This window comes from Anguilla anguilla, chromosome 17, assembly GCF_013347855.1.
Source record: "Anguilla anguilla isolate fAngAng1 chromosome 17, fAngAng1.pri, whole genome shotgun sequence".
Classification (NCBI taxonomy): Eukaryota; Metazoa; Chordata; class Actinopteri; order Anguilliformes; family Anguillidae; genus Anguilla; species Anguilla anguilla.
In genome coordinates this window covers 18735894-18751662 of record NC_049217.1, presented here as the reverse complement: position 1 = coordinate 18751662, position 15769 = coordinate 18735894, and the positions used below count along the sequence as shown (strand labels likewise).

General features: G+C 45.3%; 2 protein-coding genes across 10 annotated transcripts in view; both read left to right on the top strand.

Annotated features, from left to right (window-relative positions):
* LOC118216698 (voltage-dependent T-type calcium channel subunit alpha-1H-like) overlaps window positions 1–9112 on the top strand; it is a 98011-nt gene extending 88899 nt beyond the window's left edge. For 3 of the 4 annotated variants that reach the window (XM_035398103.1, XM_035398102.1, XM_035398105.1), the window contains exons 31-35: window positions 634–755; window positions 1879–2166; window positions 4050–4221; window positions 4625–4785; window positions 4914–9112. In XM_035398103.1, coding sequence (XP_035253994.1) covers window positions 634–755; window positions 1879–2166; window positions 4050–4221; window positions 4625–4785; window positions 4914–6077 — 1907 coding nt within the window. In that variant the 3' untranslated portion in view covers window positions 6078–9112. The remainder of the gene's footprint in view (window positions 1–633; window positions 756–1878; window positions 2167–4049; window positions 4222–4624; window positions 4786–4913) is intronic. The other variant, XM_035398104.1, reaches the window with a different exon arrangement.
* Window positions 9113–10815: 1703 nt separating this feature from the next.
* On the top strand, window positions 10816–15532 carry ccdc97 (coiled-coil domain containing 97). Of its 6 annotated transcripts, none has more exons than XM_035397899.1 (6): window positions 10816–10925; window positions 11373–11579; window positions 12046–12373; window positions 12758–13000; window positions 13378–13507; window positions 14555–15532. In XM_035397899.1, exons 2-6 carry the CDS (start codon window positions 11379–11381, stop codon window positions 14694–14696), a joined length of 1044 nt encoding a protein of 347 aa, XP_035253790.1. In that variant the 5' UTR covers window positions 10816–10925; window positions 11373–11378; the 3' UTR covers window positions 14697–15532. The 6 variants fall into 6 exon arrangements, with proteins under 6 accessions (XP_035253790.1, XP_035253791.1, XP_035253792.1 ...); XM_035397900.1 differs by having other exon boundaries at window positions 10846–10928; XM_035397901.1 differs by having other exon boundaries at window positions 10869–11016; window positions 11373–11531.
* The last annotated feature ends 237 nt before the right edge of the window (window positions 15533–15769 follow it).

Below are 15769 nucleotides of genomic sequence, written 5' to 3'. Positions count from 1 at the left end.
CTGAGCACAGCGGGCAGATTAAACACTAAATGCACAGCCACACAGGCGCGTGTACGCGCATTGCGCCGCGTCCTCTCTGCACAAGTGCACGCGAGACTCCTCTGATCTGATGGATCCCGTGAGTGGACCGTTCAGACGGGCTGACAGGACGAGCTCAAGCACCGGCACCAGTTTCCTGGAGCCGCCTGCAGTCAGACGCTCGCCTGCTCTCCTGACCTCTCTGTGAAGAGCCGCCGTTATCAGAGGAGTGGCGGGAGAATAGAGCTGTGCCCGGGGCAGTGGCACTTCAGATCAGTCTCAGGGCCTGATAGCTGGGAAGCGAAGGCTATTCCCTCCCCCTTTGAGAAAGAGCGGAGTGCACGACCGCTGTCACATATAACCACATTCATGCCATGTAAATATAGACGTACACGCACGTGCACATTTATGTTTCTATGCATGCGTAGATACTATACATTACATCACATTTAGTCGGCGGTCACTTTTATCCGAAGCGACGTACAATAAGTGCATACCGAAGGTCATTGGAACAACTACAAAACACTATATTAGGTTTGTATACAAAAATAGATACACATTCTATGGTAGGGCTGCTGCTGATGGGAATTATCCTTGTTCTGCTTCCTGCTGTAGAGTGCACTGATGATAACCCCTGTGAGGGCCTGAGTAGACATGCCACGTTTGAGAACTTTGGGATGGCCTTCCTCACCCTCTTCAGAGTGTCCACAGGGGACAACTGGAACGGCATCATGAAGGTACGCGCACGTCACGATACCCTGGTCATGTCATGACTGTCACAGCGGACCACGCCGGCGTGTGAGGAATCACTATCGCAACGGATCACATTGGCACCTTTTGATACTCATTTTTGATGCACTGTTTTAGTGATGTTCTCCAGGTTAAACATGCACTGTTTTAGTGATGTTCTCCAGGTTAAACATGCACTGTTTTAGTGATGTTCTCCAGGTTAAACATGCACTGTTTTAGTGATGTTCTCCAGGCTAAACATGCACTGTTTTAGTGATGTTCTCCAGGTTAAACATGCACTGTTTTAGTGGTGTTCTCCAGGTTAAACATGCACTGTTTTAATGATGTTCTCCAGGTTAAACATGCACTGTTTTAGTGATGTTCTCCAGGTTAAACATGCACTGTTTTAGTGATGTTCTCTGGGTGAAATATGCACTGTTTTAGTGATGTTCTCCAGGTTAAACATGCACTGTTTTAGTGTTGTTCTCCAGGTTAAACATGCACTGTTTTAGTGATGTTCTCCAGGTTAAACATGCACTGTTTTAGTGATGTTCTCTGGGTGAAATATGCACTGTTTTAGTGATGTTCTCCAGGTTAAACATGCACTGTTTTAGTGATGTTCTCTGGGTTAAACATGCACTGTTTTAGTGATGTTCTCCAGGTTAAACATGCACTGTTTTAGTGATGCTCTCCAGGTTAAACATGCACTGTTTTAGTTATGTTCTCCAGGTTAAACATGCACTGTTTTAGTGATGTTCTCTGGGTGAAACATGCACTGTTTTAGTGATGTTCTCTGGGTGAAACATGCACTGTTTTAGTGATGTTCTCCAGGTTAAACATGCACTGTTTTAGTGATGTTCTCCAGGTTAAACATGCACTGTTTTAGTGATGTTCTCCAGGTTAAACATGCACTGTTTTAGTTATGTTCTCCAGGTTAAACATGCACTGTTTTAGTGATGTTCTCCAGGTTAAACATGCACTGTTTTAATGATGTTCTCCAGGTTAAACATGCACTGTTTTAGTTATGTTCTCCAGGTTAAACATGCACTGTTTTAGTGATGTTCTCTGGGTGAAACATGCACTGTTTTAGTGATGTTCTCCAGGTTAAACATGCACTGTATTGTCACGCAGGACACATTGCGGGAGTGCAGGCCTGAGGACAAGCACTGCCTGACCTACCTGCCCTTCATCTCTCCGCTCTACTTCGTCACCTTCGTGCTGATCGCCCAGTTCGTGCTGGTCAACGTGGTGGTGGCCGTGCTTATGAAGCACCTGGAGGAGAGCAACAAGGAGGCCCGGGAGGACGCCGAAATGGACGCCGAGATCGAGATGGAGATGGAGATGACCCGCCGGCTCAGCGCCGCCTCGGTGGAGAGGAGCGCCACCTACATGGGGCCGCACCCCGACTCACCTGGCCCGGTAAGGGGATGGTGCTTCTGCAGTTCCCTGACTCACCTCATATGGGCAGCTAATGCGATGTAGAGCCACACCTACCTGCTGAATATTCCAGCTTAACTGAACCTAAGCTGGCCAAGCTGGTTAAAGCTGTTCCCCAGCTGATCAGCCTTTTTAGTCAGTTAGTCCATCAGCTTACTCTACCAGCTTTGACCAGCTTTGTCCAGCTCGAGACCAGCCGCAGACCAGCTATGACCAGCTAAAAGTGTCGAAAACAACAGCTTAAACCATTTTAAACCAGCTGGTCGCAGCTGGAATTTTTGGCAGGGCGGTATTACCTGTGAAAAGGTAACTGAGCGCTCAATGGTCAAGTGCTCTTCAGAGGATTCCATGCGTTGGCTCAGCTGAACAGGTAACAGGGGCCACCTGTGTACCTGGCTTTACACATAATGGCAAATATATACAGAACCCTCACTGGTTTTCTGTTCTTTGTGGGCTGTGAACCCTCAACTGTACAGAGTCTCCCAGCTGCTCTAAGAATCAACAGGATGAGGCTCTTGGATCAATAAAACCTGTGGCTCAGAGATGACCTGTTAATCTCTTGGAAAGACCGTAGGCCTCTGGTGTGAAATCCACCCTGGTGCTAACTGCTAACCTGCTAAAACACGTGAGAGGAATGCAGTTCTCTGAAAGAGTGCAGTGTCCTGAGATGGGGAAAGGGTGCAGATTTTGTCCACCCAGCCGATAGCTTCCCATTGTTACTGTAGCCTGTACTGTGCCTTGTAGCTGCTGTGCTGGTGCCTGGTGCACTGGCATAACCCTGCTCAGTGTATGCTAATGCCAAAGGAAGGCTGGTGCACTGGCATGACCCTGCTCAGTGTATGCTAATGCCAAAGGAAGGCTGGTGCACTAGCATAACCCTGCTCAGTGTATGCTAATGCCAAAGGAAGGTGAGGTAATGAAGATGTGTTGGAGGCCTCTGAAAAGGCAGGGCAAAGCTGCTGCTTCAGAGCCTCTCAGACACAGAGACACTGGGACCGCAGCCTGCACAACAAACGTGGCACCATTTCTCTTTTGTACGCCAGGAAACCTTTTTATGTGGCCTGAGAACTGGGCCAAGAAGGAAATTTCATCTCTTTCCCAGACAAGGCTCAGTCTGTCTGATTATCCAATATATTGTTTTCAGCACCGCTTTGCACAGTCAGCAAAGGATGCCTCAGCTCTAGACTGACATGGGCATCATGGCAGATTGCCGAATGTAATTCTGGGGGAAGGTGCAGCCTGGTAGGAACACGGAGTGCTGAAATTGACTGGATACCAGTGTGATTAAGAAACACTTAAATTCAATGGATATCAGTGTGATTTAGAAATACTTAAATTCAATGTATAACAAAACTCGGAGTGCTGAAATTCAATGGATATAGGTTTGAGCAAAAAACACTTAGCACGTGCTAAATTAGTAACACAACAATTATTGGTGCAAAACAAATACCATAACCAGTCATTGGTCATGTTATTGATTTTGCGTGTGCTAAAAAGTTTTACATGTGCTACAGGTCTTGGTAAATCGGTGCTGAAATGAACTGCATATCAGTGTGAGCTGGTTGTTTGGATGTCTGTCTGGATTTATAAGGGATGCCATTCACTTGTATATTACTGTACTTTCATTTAGATTAACAAGACACTACTGTGACTCTGTTTGTCTCTAAACGTCTCAAAATTCCAAACAAGATTAACAAAGTGTGAAGTGATTATGTATTGAAAGGTTAAATGCTAGTATACTGTATGACAAAATCTGCAGTCGGGCCAACATACATGCAGCGTGTTAATGAAAGTACACGCGTGATATGTACAAACTGGGATACATAAATGTGTGTGAAATGTGTGAATGTGTTTGTGTCTGCTTGCAGGATGAGGGCTTGTACAGTCCGCAGGAGAACGTTCTGACTGTGGGGAAGATGTCCGTTTCCAGGATGCACTCGCTGCCGAATGACAGCTATATGTTCCGTCCGGTGAGGCCCGCCAGCGCCCCCTACCCGCTGCCCGAGGTGGAGACCAGCCAAGGGAAGCCATGCTCAGGTACCTGGGCAGTGCCCGCCTGACACTCTCATTCTGTCAAATAGAATATAAAAGAACATGGGTGCCATGCATTGCCATTGTATCAGCTTGAGTACTGAGTTTAAATGTTTACTGTTAGGGTTTATTGCTTTTTTTGATTGTTTGATCGTTTTCATTGATTGTTTTATGTTTTTTGTACTTTACTTACCGCTTGCTTGTTTTTATCGATTGTTGATGGTTTTTATAGTGATTGTTTTTCTTATGTTTTGTACTCACCTGTTCAAAAAAAGTATTTGAGATATTGTATTTTTTGGGCAATATATTCAAGCAAGCAGTGCTTTCTTTCCAAGAGCACGTGCTCTTTCAAGAAGCCTGTCTGTTTTTAGATGTAGACCAGTTACAGTGTGTCCCTCTGTCTGCCCAGGCTCCATGTCCTCGGTCCATTCTCAGCCCTGTGTGGGAAGCTTCTTGCTGCAGGTCCCAGGGGCGTGCCCACAGGTCCAATACTGCAACCACAGCCTGCCCAGGACCCGCCAATCACATCTCTGCCCCTCCTCCAGCCTCAGCAAGTCACTCTGCAGACAGGTACAGCCTGTATTATCCACACTCTTTTATGCCCTAATTGTGATTAAATTACACCGAATGTGTTTGCTGCTGTGTTATCGGAGTCTTTGTTGATGCGTTGGCATTGTTTGCTTGTTTGTCTTTTTCAGGTTAAAAATGACTCCATTGATGTACAAAGCTGTGACTCAAAGGATGGCCTGGAGAGGTGGTCCAGTGACAGCCTTCATTTGAAAGTGCCCCCATCGGGGCATCTGAGCCTGCCAGTGCCCCGGCTCTCTGCCCCCTGCAGCCCCCAGGGCTCTCCCCTGGTGCTCCGCCGCACCCGAGCCTCCAGCCTGCGCGTGCACAGGTACACGCAGGTGTGCACCCAGCACGGCGCCCCCTGCAGGCCGTCCGGTCCTGCCGGCGGCGGTGGCAGCAGCAGCGACAGCGACGAGGCCGACCCCGGCGGCTCCGTCTACGACCCCGCCGACGAGGAGGTCCGCCGCATCAACAGCTCCGCCCAGGCCTGGAGGAGGAGGCGCCAGCCCGAGGGGCGCTGCCACTCCCTCTCCCCCTACACCTCCCTGGGAGCCCCGCCCCCCGTCCCGCTCAAGAACTGCAGTAGTGCCTCCAGCCTGCTGGCCCACGGGCCTGAGGGCCCCTGCTTGGGGACCCGCCAGGCAGCTGTGTCCCCCGGGGGCCTCCTGGCCAAACCGTCCCGCACCGACGACGCCCGCCGCCACTCCATTGAGATCTGCCCCGCCGTGAGGGGGCGCCCAGGCCCCGGGGAGCTGCGGAGGCGGGGGTCCTCCCCGCACGGCCGCCCGCCCCCCTCCCCCAGCTGTCTGCCCGACCACAGGAAGGTGAAGATGAGCCCGCCCTGTATCTCCGTGGACCCGCCTCTGGAGGCGGAGCTGTCTGCCCCGGCCCCGCCCATCGCCGCCAGTCCGGGGAGCACCATGCTGCTGCGCAGACGGACGCCGTCCTGCGACTCTGCCCTGCAGCGTGACTCGCTGGACCTGCAGGACCAGCAGCCCCTGATCGAGCCCCACCCCCAGGCAGAGCACGGCGACGAGCGCCTGCCCGTCCCTCAGTTCTCCTTCGACCAATCAGACATCAGCTCCCTCAGCAGCATGTCGGAGGTTCTGTCGGACAGTGACCAATCCACGCATTCCTCCTCCTTTGATGCCAGGCCGGAGGGCGGCGCCAATGTCCCGCCAATCAAGGACCAGGAGGGCGGAGTCCGCGTCGCCGGCAGTCCTCTGAGGAAGAGGGGTCTGATCCGCGTGGCGGGCCCGACGGACGCCCAGTCCAGCGATTCGGTGGTGTAGCCAGAGCGCCCGAGGCTGAACCCTGAAGGACTTCACGCGAGCCGCTCGGATAGAGCTGCCTTCTGTGACCCACCGCCCCACCCCCCCGACCCGAGGAGAGCGCTGATGAATCGCACCCGACGCCGGGATCCGTCTGGGGATATGCAAATTCAGGCTTTCGGATTGAACTCGGGGACCTCCTTCCACAGCTCAATCACATTGATTTGGGTTCAGGATGCGTGCTGGGTTGTATTGAACTTTGATGGATTTTTCTTTATTTACATTCGATGGGACTGTGCATTTAGCGCATAGAATCTGTACATATTCTGTACATCTTGTAGTGTAAATAGAGGGCAATATTGTACCAGTGTAAGAAAATGGCTGTATTCATATACACATATTTTTATAGAGATCTCTAATCTTTTGCACATATCAATTTGAATTTCAAGTTGAATGGTGTTTGGTTGTCCTGTTGTGAATGTACAGGTTTTTTTTTTTATTTGTTTCAAACAGCAGTTTGACCGATAGTAGCCTGCTGTGATCTACTGATACACACTGAAATTTACTTTTATTTTTTTACCTAGTGGAGAGCGTTGGAACCTTTATATATTCCTCTGAGAACCAAACTAAAATCCTGTGATCTGAGTGCAATAATTGAAGTTCAGTTCGAATTTAATACAAAAACCGTTTGTGTTAAGAGGATAATATGATTCATGTAGTTATTGTAGAGTTGTTGAAATTATGACGGACATATTTAAAAGAACTGATATTATTACAAAGTTCTTGCATTTATATGATAAATATTATTCCCTTTGTCCCACTCTTATGTAGCTAACCCTGAAAGCAGTTGTGTGTTAGTGGCTAGAGCAGTCCATTCATGTGCACATAAACCCTGAATTGATCTGTAATGCAGATGTCCTTCACGTGTCTCTACACCATTCTCAGGTTTCTCTCACAGTAGTGAGAGACATCCTCTGTACCATTAATTACACTTTCCTTCTCTGATCTCAGACGTGTCATGTTCCATAAGTCATCGGGGCGCAAGGCGAGAAATGAAAAGCTAGTTTTGTTTTATGTTTGGCAGAAAGAGATGTCTTTGTTTTTAATAACACTTGAGAGTACAACTCTTCTGTATTCAGTACAATAGCAATCATTTTTATGGATGAGTCATGATGTTGGAAGGAAAACTGGTCCCTCTTTTCACCAAAGCTACTTGATTTTGAGTTTCAGCCTTTATATGCTGCCTTTAGATTGGTGACTTTTTGACAGAGGTCAGAGGTCACTGTTTTCTGTTTTAATCAGGTCATGTTGCACAATACTGTACTATTTTCTCTGTGAAGGAAAGTAAGATGTTAATGTTGCATACAAACATTAAATATCCCTGTTCTGCTTCTTATGCAGCACATAATCATTACATGGCATTAGAGTAATTGCTTATACAGAAGGATTTATTGTATAGAAATTGTGAATGTGAAATATTTATAATGAAGCCGTGTGACTCTGGATTATGAAGAAACTGTCAAATGACTGACTGAATTTTGACCTACTATACGATGAGTATAACCAGAGCTTTTTATGCAGAAACACTTTAATAGCTTGCTTTGTTAAGCTCATCTCTTTCTTTTACAACAGAAGATGAAGAGATTTCTCTCGATATAATGACCATGACAAATGTCCATAATGATTTTGGTGATATTATCCTAGATGAATATACAGAAGAAGCAATGGGGAAACATTATGATTAAAATGCATTTTTCTCCACGTGAAGCAGTTATTTATTGATTAAGGTTATTATCGATTAAAAGTTTGTCCTGGGTGAGCCAGCTGAACTAGGTTGTCTGAACTGGTTTTTTCAAAAGCTTTAGAACAAGATCTCTTGGGGCCTGGAGCATGACGACATACCCAGAGGCTTGGAGATTTGTGCATAAATACTGTATGCTGATGGCTATCCACAGAAGCTAGCCACAGCTGCCTCTTATTGCTTTCAGAACACACTGCATGATCAATATGTGATTTTATGAACTCACCGCATGCCTTGGTGGTCTTCTCTATGGTCTCAGGAACACTTGAAAAAGCACCAAGCATGCTGTGGACTTGAGTATAGCTTCATTTTTTGTCTTTTTTTTTTTTTTTTGCAATAGTGCTTATGTGGCATACGATAAATGGTCGGCCATATGTATGGAGTATGAAAGGATGTGGGTTTTGAAAGGGAAGAATGCATTATTGTTTTACCTAAGAAATGGTGGGGAGATATCAATCCATAAAGAGTGGAGCTCCTGTGGTAATTGATGGTGGTTGTGTGTCAGGTTGTACGTTTTATCACCGTATACTGCATTATATGGAAAGGCTAACATGCGCAGACTGTTTGAAATTACACTGATCTGAAATAATTCTCTGTTCCTACAGCAAAAACAATGAAACATTTTGAACAGAATCAAAGGAATTTAAAATGACATCTTTATGTCAATGCTGGTTTCTGTTTGTCTCTCTTTCACACCGTCTAATTTGTTTGACAGACCCTAATTATGGCTGGTTTATAATCAGCATTGCTTGCATGAATAACTTGAGATAATTTAATAACTTTTGCCACTTGATCCACATGATACATGAACCAAACAATCATATGTTTTATGTTTGATTATTCACTTTACACCAATGAATGATATACATTTTTTTTCAGATTATAGTTACAATATTTGCATTGTGTGTCTTAGTACAAACATTACTTATTATGCCAGTCATAATTACACAAGTAATGATGCATTTTTATTATTCTTTACTACTGTTATTTAAAATGCTTACTAGCTTTAAAACACATTATAATGTGTCAGAACCTATTTGGAGTTGACAGGCCCTTTTAAAATGTCTGATAGGACAGGCAGGCCAGTTTACTTGCGATAAGGATATTCAGTGATGCAAGGGAAGCTTGTGACTGCTGATGCAGACTGGTGCATTTCTAACACTGACTCCCATACCTGATCTCATTGTGCAAATCAACATGTACATTTTCCTGTATTTTACCTTCAAAATTAAATTATTGACTCATTCTGAATATATATTGTGTTTTGTTATTATTATTTATTTATTATTATCTTTTATTTAACCAGGAAGGTCCCATTGAGATACAATATCTCTTCTGCCAGGGAGTCCTGGTCATTATTATTATTAGTATTATTATTAGTATTATTATTATTAGTATTAGTTGTAGTAATAGTAGTAGCTAGTAGTTAGTGGTGGCAGTGGTAGTAGTAGTTAGTGGTAATTAGTAGTTGGTAGTAGTGGTGGCGGTGATAGATGTAAGTATTAGTGGTGGCAGTGGTAGTTAGTAGTTAGTAGTTAGTAGTAGTGGTGGCGGTGGTAGTAGTAGTTAGTAGTAGTGGTGGCAGTGGTAGTAGTAGTTAGTAGTCGTTCTGCAGTGGTAGTAGTAATAGTAGTAATGTTGGTAACGTGTTGTTTCCCCTCTATTTATTGCAGTTTGTATGTGTTTGTGCTTAGTGCTGCAGTTTGTATGTGTTTGTGCTCAGTGCTGAAGTTTGTATGTGTGTGTGTTCAGTGCTGCAGTTTGTACGTGTTTGTGTTCAGTGCTGCAGTAGATTTGTGCTCAGTGCTGCAGTTTGAATGTGTTTGTGTTCAGTGCTGCAGTTTGTATGTGTTTGTGTTCAGTTCTGCACTCTGAGACTGCACAGACAAGCGCAAGCTCTCCTCTGAAACGCGCACTGCAAAGCCCACCAGTTAAGCTCACCCACATAGAGCCAAAGGAGGACATTTCGTATGTACTTTGTGCAGGCTAACTGTGGGGACCTGCCAGAGGGGGCACTGGTGCACACTGAAACATGGACATAGCGACAGACACACACATACACAGATGCGTGCTCACACACACACACACACACACGCATGTGTGAACACAAACACACAGTCAATAGACTGAAATCCCTCCTTCCATCTCTCCCTGGGTGATTCTGTCAGCAGACAGCATATGCAGTCCTGATTCGCTGCCAGAGCACAAGGCCCATCGACACACTAGAAACCAAAATGAGACAAGCCACCCAATCATTTACAAACTGTCTGCTGTCAAACTTGTCACAAATGTGGATGTCTACAAATGGTACATACAAAACATAAACATGTAACCTGAGCATGCCAAAAAGCATACTTGTAGCCTAAATGATTTGGATGAAGCTAATTGTAACTTTATCTGCCAGGAACATGCAGGTAAGGAATTGTAAGAATCAGCACAGGCCTGTATGTAGTATATAGTAGCCTACTGTATGTGCTATAAACTGCAGGATATTGAATGTTTGGTATTTCCATTAGCACTCTTTGGAAAAGAAATACAGTGTTCCGCTGGATAACCTATATATCGACCACAGCGCACCTTTAACACGTCACTTCTTTACGATACGTCGTATAATCTAAGTACCTAAGATTGGATGTATTTATGCGAACACAACAGCAAGTCGTTAGAACCTTGTTTATAGGATTCTGTTTATTCAAAATGAGGGATACTGTGCTTAGAACGCAGAGCGCGACCCAGCTAGGCTGCAGTTTTTTTCTATGCATGAACAGTGACGCCCAGTGGTCATTTGCAAGATCGAAACAGAGCGTTTAGCGAGAGGACGTTGCAGTTTCTAAACGTTATGTAAGAATTACGAATACACTGTAAACGAGACGCGTTTGACTAGCAATACCTTCTTTCAAAAAAAATGTACTAGAACTGCTGTACCAATTAAGACAATACAGTGTTTGCCCTCTGCAGTCTGTAAATATACAGATGGGGAACTACTCTACACCATCATCGGGGACCAATAACAATGTAGAACCAGGAAGAGGAAAGCCTGACTGCGGAAGAAAAAAAATGCACCACAGGTAGAAAGTACTTATATCATTTGAAAACAGTTTTACATTAACAACATATTTTTGTGTTTTACGTATTCAAATGACATCGGTGCAGCTACAGGTAACGTTTCTGAAAGCTTCTGAAAACTTGCTAGTAAGCTTCCCTCCTTGTTCGCTGCTGTATTTTATGGACTGAACGATTACAGGTATAACGTTACTGTGTAGCCAATGTGTGATGTGTATTAAATTATAATAATGAAGAAATTATTGCCGAATATCTTGGGATAGTTAGCTAACCTTAGTCTTATCGTATTAGTATTATCGTATTATCGATTTAGTTAGCTACCGAGATTGCAGTAAAATTAAATAAGAGCAGGAATAAATTGGCCCCAAAATAAATATTTTGACAGGACAGTATACGGTTGTTAATGAGCCTACGAGTTAACTACAGCATGTTTTACTTGTTTCCCCCCTCAGATCTAAATGATGTGGGGAGAAATTGAGCCTTGCCCCACGTCCAGTCCTGTTAGCTTTGGCAAGTCAAGCTGTAAGACAGAGCTCCATTATCCCGGGTCGGGTCCGGAGGATGTGAAGTACGATTCCGGAGATGGCAAGGAACAGCCGGTGGACGACGCGGTAAGAAAGGAAGCTGAAGACCGCGCTGAAGCTCTGACGGAAATTTGGGTAATTTATGGAACTTTTTCGTCCTGAGTTACACGAGTATATTTCATTTGACTTGGATGAAGTCACAGAAGTCACTTTCATTTGACAATTTGCAGAGGCTTACTAAGTGAAGTGTTTTGTCTTGTCTTCAGAGAAGTGTTCAGGTAGGTTTTGTTACACACACAAGCACACACAGGAAGTAAACTAATATACACCATGACACCCTGTGATAGGAACTTTGATTTTATGGTTCTCCTTGTTGCAGACATGGCAGAAATAGCAGGCATGCTTGAGACGCTAATGCATATCACAGTGTGTTATCAGAAATATCAGTGATTTTGTTTGTCTGGGAAAGCTGACCTATCTTGCAGGTTAGGCTACTCTGGGGAGCATTAGCAGCGCATTGCTGTAAAAGCGCATGCCTGCTCCGTCCACATACCCTGTATAAATGAAGGCTAATTAAAGTTTTCTCTGGCTGCGTTTGCAGAGCACGTGTCCCAGCCACCTGTCGGCCATGATCGAGGCCGTGGCGGCCAGCGGGAGCCCGGTGAAGAGCCAGCAGCTGGGGGATCCGGACCTGACGCTGGAGGAGAGAAGGCGGGTCCTCCTGGAGCAGTACCGGGCCAAGCCGCTGGTCTTCCTGGAGCGCTACGAGGCCCACCTGAAGCCCGAGCACCTGGGGGCCTTCGCCCACCTGAGCACGGACTGCCGGGCCCAGCACTACTGCCGGGAGGTGCAGAGGAGAGCGTCCAATCGGGCGGCCCGCACCAGGGTCCGCAACCACCGCTACGCCGCTCTCCGCACCCTGCAGCAGGGTGAGGGACATGCCTTTCAGCTCCACGAGGGAAAGGGGCATTAGCTGTGTTTAAATCATTTCAGAGAACGGAGATGATTCTGCCCTAATTTATTCTGCAAAATTGAACACGTTTTTAATCATGTGGGATTATATTAAATCACATGGGATTATGTGTGTTTGCACGGGGCTACAATGTGACAGTCACCTCTGCCGCATTATTGTTGTTGCTAATTGTGATAAATATGTGTGACCAGCACAGTAGGCACAAGAAAATGCGTAAATGCATGCCTTGCAATAGCAGTGGCTTTACATTGATCGGTTACCCTTCTCTCTGTCTCTCTCTCTTTGTCTCTCTCTCTCTCTCCCTCCCCCCCCCCTTCGTCTCTGCCCCCCCCCCCATCAGAGGGTCAGTACTTCAGCGAGGAGCAGATGAGGGTGCGTGAGCCGCTCCTGTATGAGCAGTACATCGGTCAGTACCTGAGCGAGGATGAGCTGTGTAAGCGCTCAGCGGAGGCCATGTCGGCAGGGTGCGGGGGCCTGGCCGACCTGCTGATGAACTCCTACCAGGAGAGACTTCTCCAGAACACGCTGCAGCAGCAGCAGGACAGGGAGGAGGAGGCGCTGGAGGAGACGGAGGAGGACGATGGTGAGAGAGGGGCGGGCTCGCTTGTCATCCTGTGTCATTTTTCATGGTTGAAATGCCCCCTCCATACTTGTTTGGGGTATTTTAGTGCTTCTCCTGCCTTCCCTTTGCTTTCTCTTGTAGTTCTGGCTGCATTTATGTTTGTGTTCATATGGAGAAAATTGTGTCCTCTGGGTTCTGTGCTCTTTGGGTTCTGTGTTCTATGGGTTCTCTGCTCCCTAGGTTCTGTGCTTTCTGGGTTCTGGGTTCCCTGTGTTATCTGTGTATTCAGTCAAGCCAATGAAAAGGAGAGTCACAGATGATGTCACACATATAACTCATATTTCTGGACCTTTGGACTGAGTGTAAGGAGCAGTGTGGGTGTGTCTGCTTGTGTTCAGAGGACAGTGAGGCCGGAGGAGGAGAACACTGGGAGCCCAGCGCGGAGGAGAAGGCCCTGCTGAGGGAGGAGTTTCTCACTCAGATGCATCAGCGATTCTTAGACGGCAAGGACAAGGACTTCAACTACAGGTCAGCCTCTAGAGCCAACCGGCCAATCGAATAAGGGCACATGAGCTGAGTGACAGGATGGAGGAAAGGTCAGAAAACACATGAAAAACATTTAGCGTTCAGCTGCAGCTATGCTACACACCATAGCAGCTCTGCTGTGCAGCCTTTCGTGGATGAAAATCACCAACATGGCTGCCCACCCCTCTCATTCATTATGCTTCCCTTATAAGGGCAGTGTAGTGGCTGTACAAGGCACATATGTGCTCACATTGTGTGCAATGTACAGATGTGTATTTGTTTATTGTAAAATGGTGAAATCACATGCTGTTGCTTGTTGGTTTTAAATGTTTAGAATAATGTCTCTGCTGAATCGAACAGTCTTTCAGCCCCCTCACAACATTTTTGAATAGCTCACAGATATGCTACAGGCTGCTAACTGAACTACTGAAAACTTTACTCTGAAAATAGTGAACTGTAATTCTGAGTCTGCTGTGTTCTACACTGGGGACTACTCTGAACAGCCTTGTATATTCAGTGCTGTTTTCAGGATATTTACCTAAGATTTACTTGAATTACTATTTGGTTGTTCCCCCATTAACCTGCCCAGGTTGTGGAGGCTGTACATTACATTATAATACAGACATTTAGCAGACACTCTTCAGTGTGAAGTGCACAACTTTTTACATAGTGTCCGTTTATAAGAGCTGGATATATCCTGCAGCAATTCAGGTCCGGTACCTTGCTCAAGGGTGCAATGGCAGTGTCCTACTTGGGAATTTGGCCTTAAACCTGGTTATAAGTGCATTTCTCTCACCGTTATACCACACTACTGCCCCTTTCTGCCACTCAAATGATCCCCAGCGCCCTGCAGAATGAGTGCCAGACCAGGCCTATCCCCGCTAACACCAAACGTTGTCATAACGTCGCTGCCGTGTTGTGGCAGTGTTATAACATTGACTAAACGTTCCGGTGACGTTGTGAGAACGTTTCGTGTTAGCTGAGACACTGTACTGTAACGGTATTGGAACCTTATTCTGACTCTGCCCTCTTGCGCATTTTGCATCGCAGCGAAGTGGACGAGAATCCGGACTACGACAATCTGGACATTGTGAGCCGTGACGCAGAGGAACGGTACTTTGATAATGATGATGATGATGAAGAGGAGGAGGATGAAGATCTAGAGGAAGAGGAAGATGAGGAGATGCAATAGCATACAAAAATGGCTTAAGTTTTCAGTGTTGAAGAAAAGCCCCACAAATGTAAATGCAATTGTTCATGTAGTCGGTGTTTATTTTCATAACTATGCAATTGAACTTTGCATACGTTCAGCATATTTCTCTGTAAATTTCTCTATTTTCTTTTTCTATTAATAGTTTCTGTATGAAAGGGTATTTCATTAAATAATGTAAATGTTTATAGACGTTATGTATATAATGTGCATTTTTATCTGTTATTTGTTTATTGAAATGTGATAAATGCATGAGTATTCATCATAGTACGCACTGCAACATTTTATCCAAATGTTTTAAAACGTTTATGATTTCTGGGCATGTTCAACTCCAGAATCCTTCCTGAGAAGAAGGTTTCCTGCTTTGTTTCCCACAAAACTTTCATCTTGTTAGAATGTGAAAATTATATTGCATTTATCTGGTTTAGTTTCACATTCATGTACGGCAGGGGGTCATAACAATACATTAATCCGTATACTGTACCTACCCTCTTGACAGCAGGACAAAATCTAAAAACGTATTTTAAAAATAAGACATTTTTAATTGAAATTATAGTGGATTGTTCTGCTTAAGTCAGGTCTAACTTTTTAGATTTCAGAAAGAGCTGTTCCTCTCACAAACTTCCAGGGTTCAGGGGCAAAATCAAACCATGCTGGAAGCAGCTCTTAATGGCTGCAATCAAGTCACCTGTAGAACTTGAAATGTCCACAGGGGGCAGCAGCTTCTCTTTTCCAGCAGAATTAACATTTGGTCTTATGATGGTTTTCCAGTCTTGAGCTGGCTAAATAAATGGATGCAGAAAGAAATAATGGCCATTTAGAGGTGTAACCTTTGCCATTTTTTTCAATCAGACAAGCGCAACCAACAGTCTTCCCATTTAAATGTTGTCATGGATGAAAATATCTGGAGATGAATGATTATGCTTGGTGTGTTCAGGGCTGACTCTTGGCGAATACTAAAATGCAGCATAGGTCATACAGTCCGTCAGAGACATCCCACATAGTGACAGATCAAAGTCAAGATTCAATTGGGGAAAAAAATGTCTTCCTTTTTG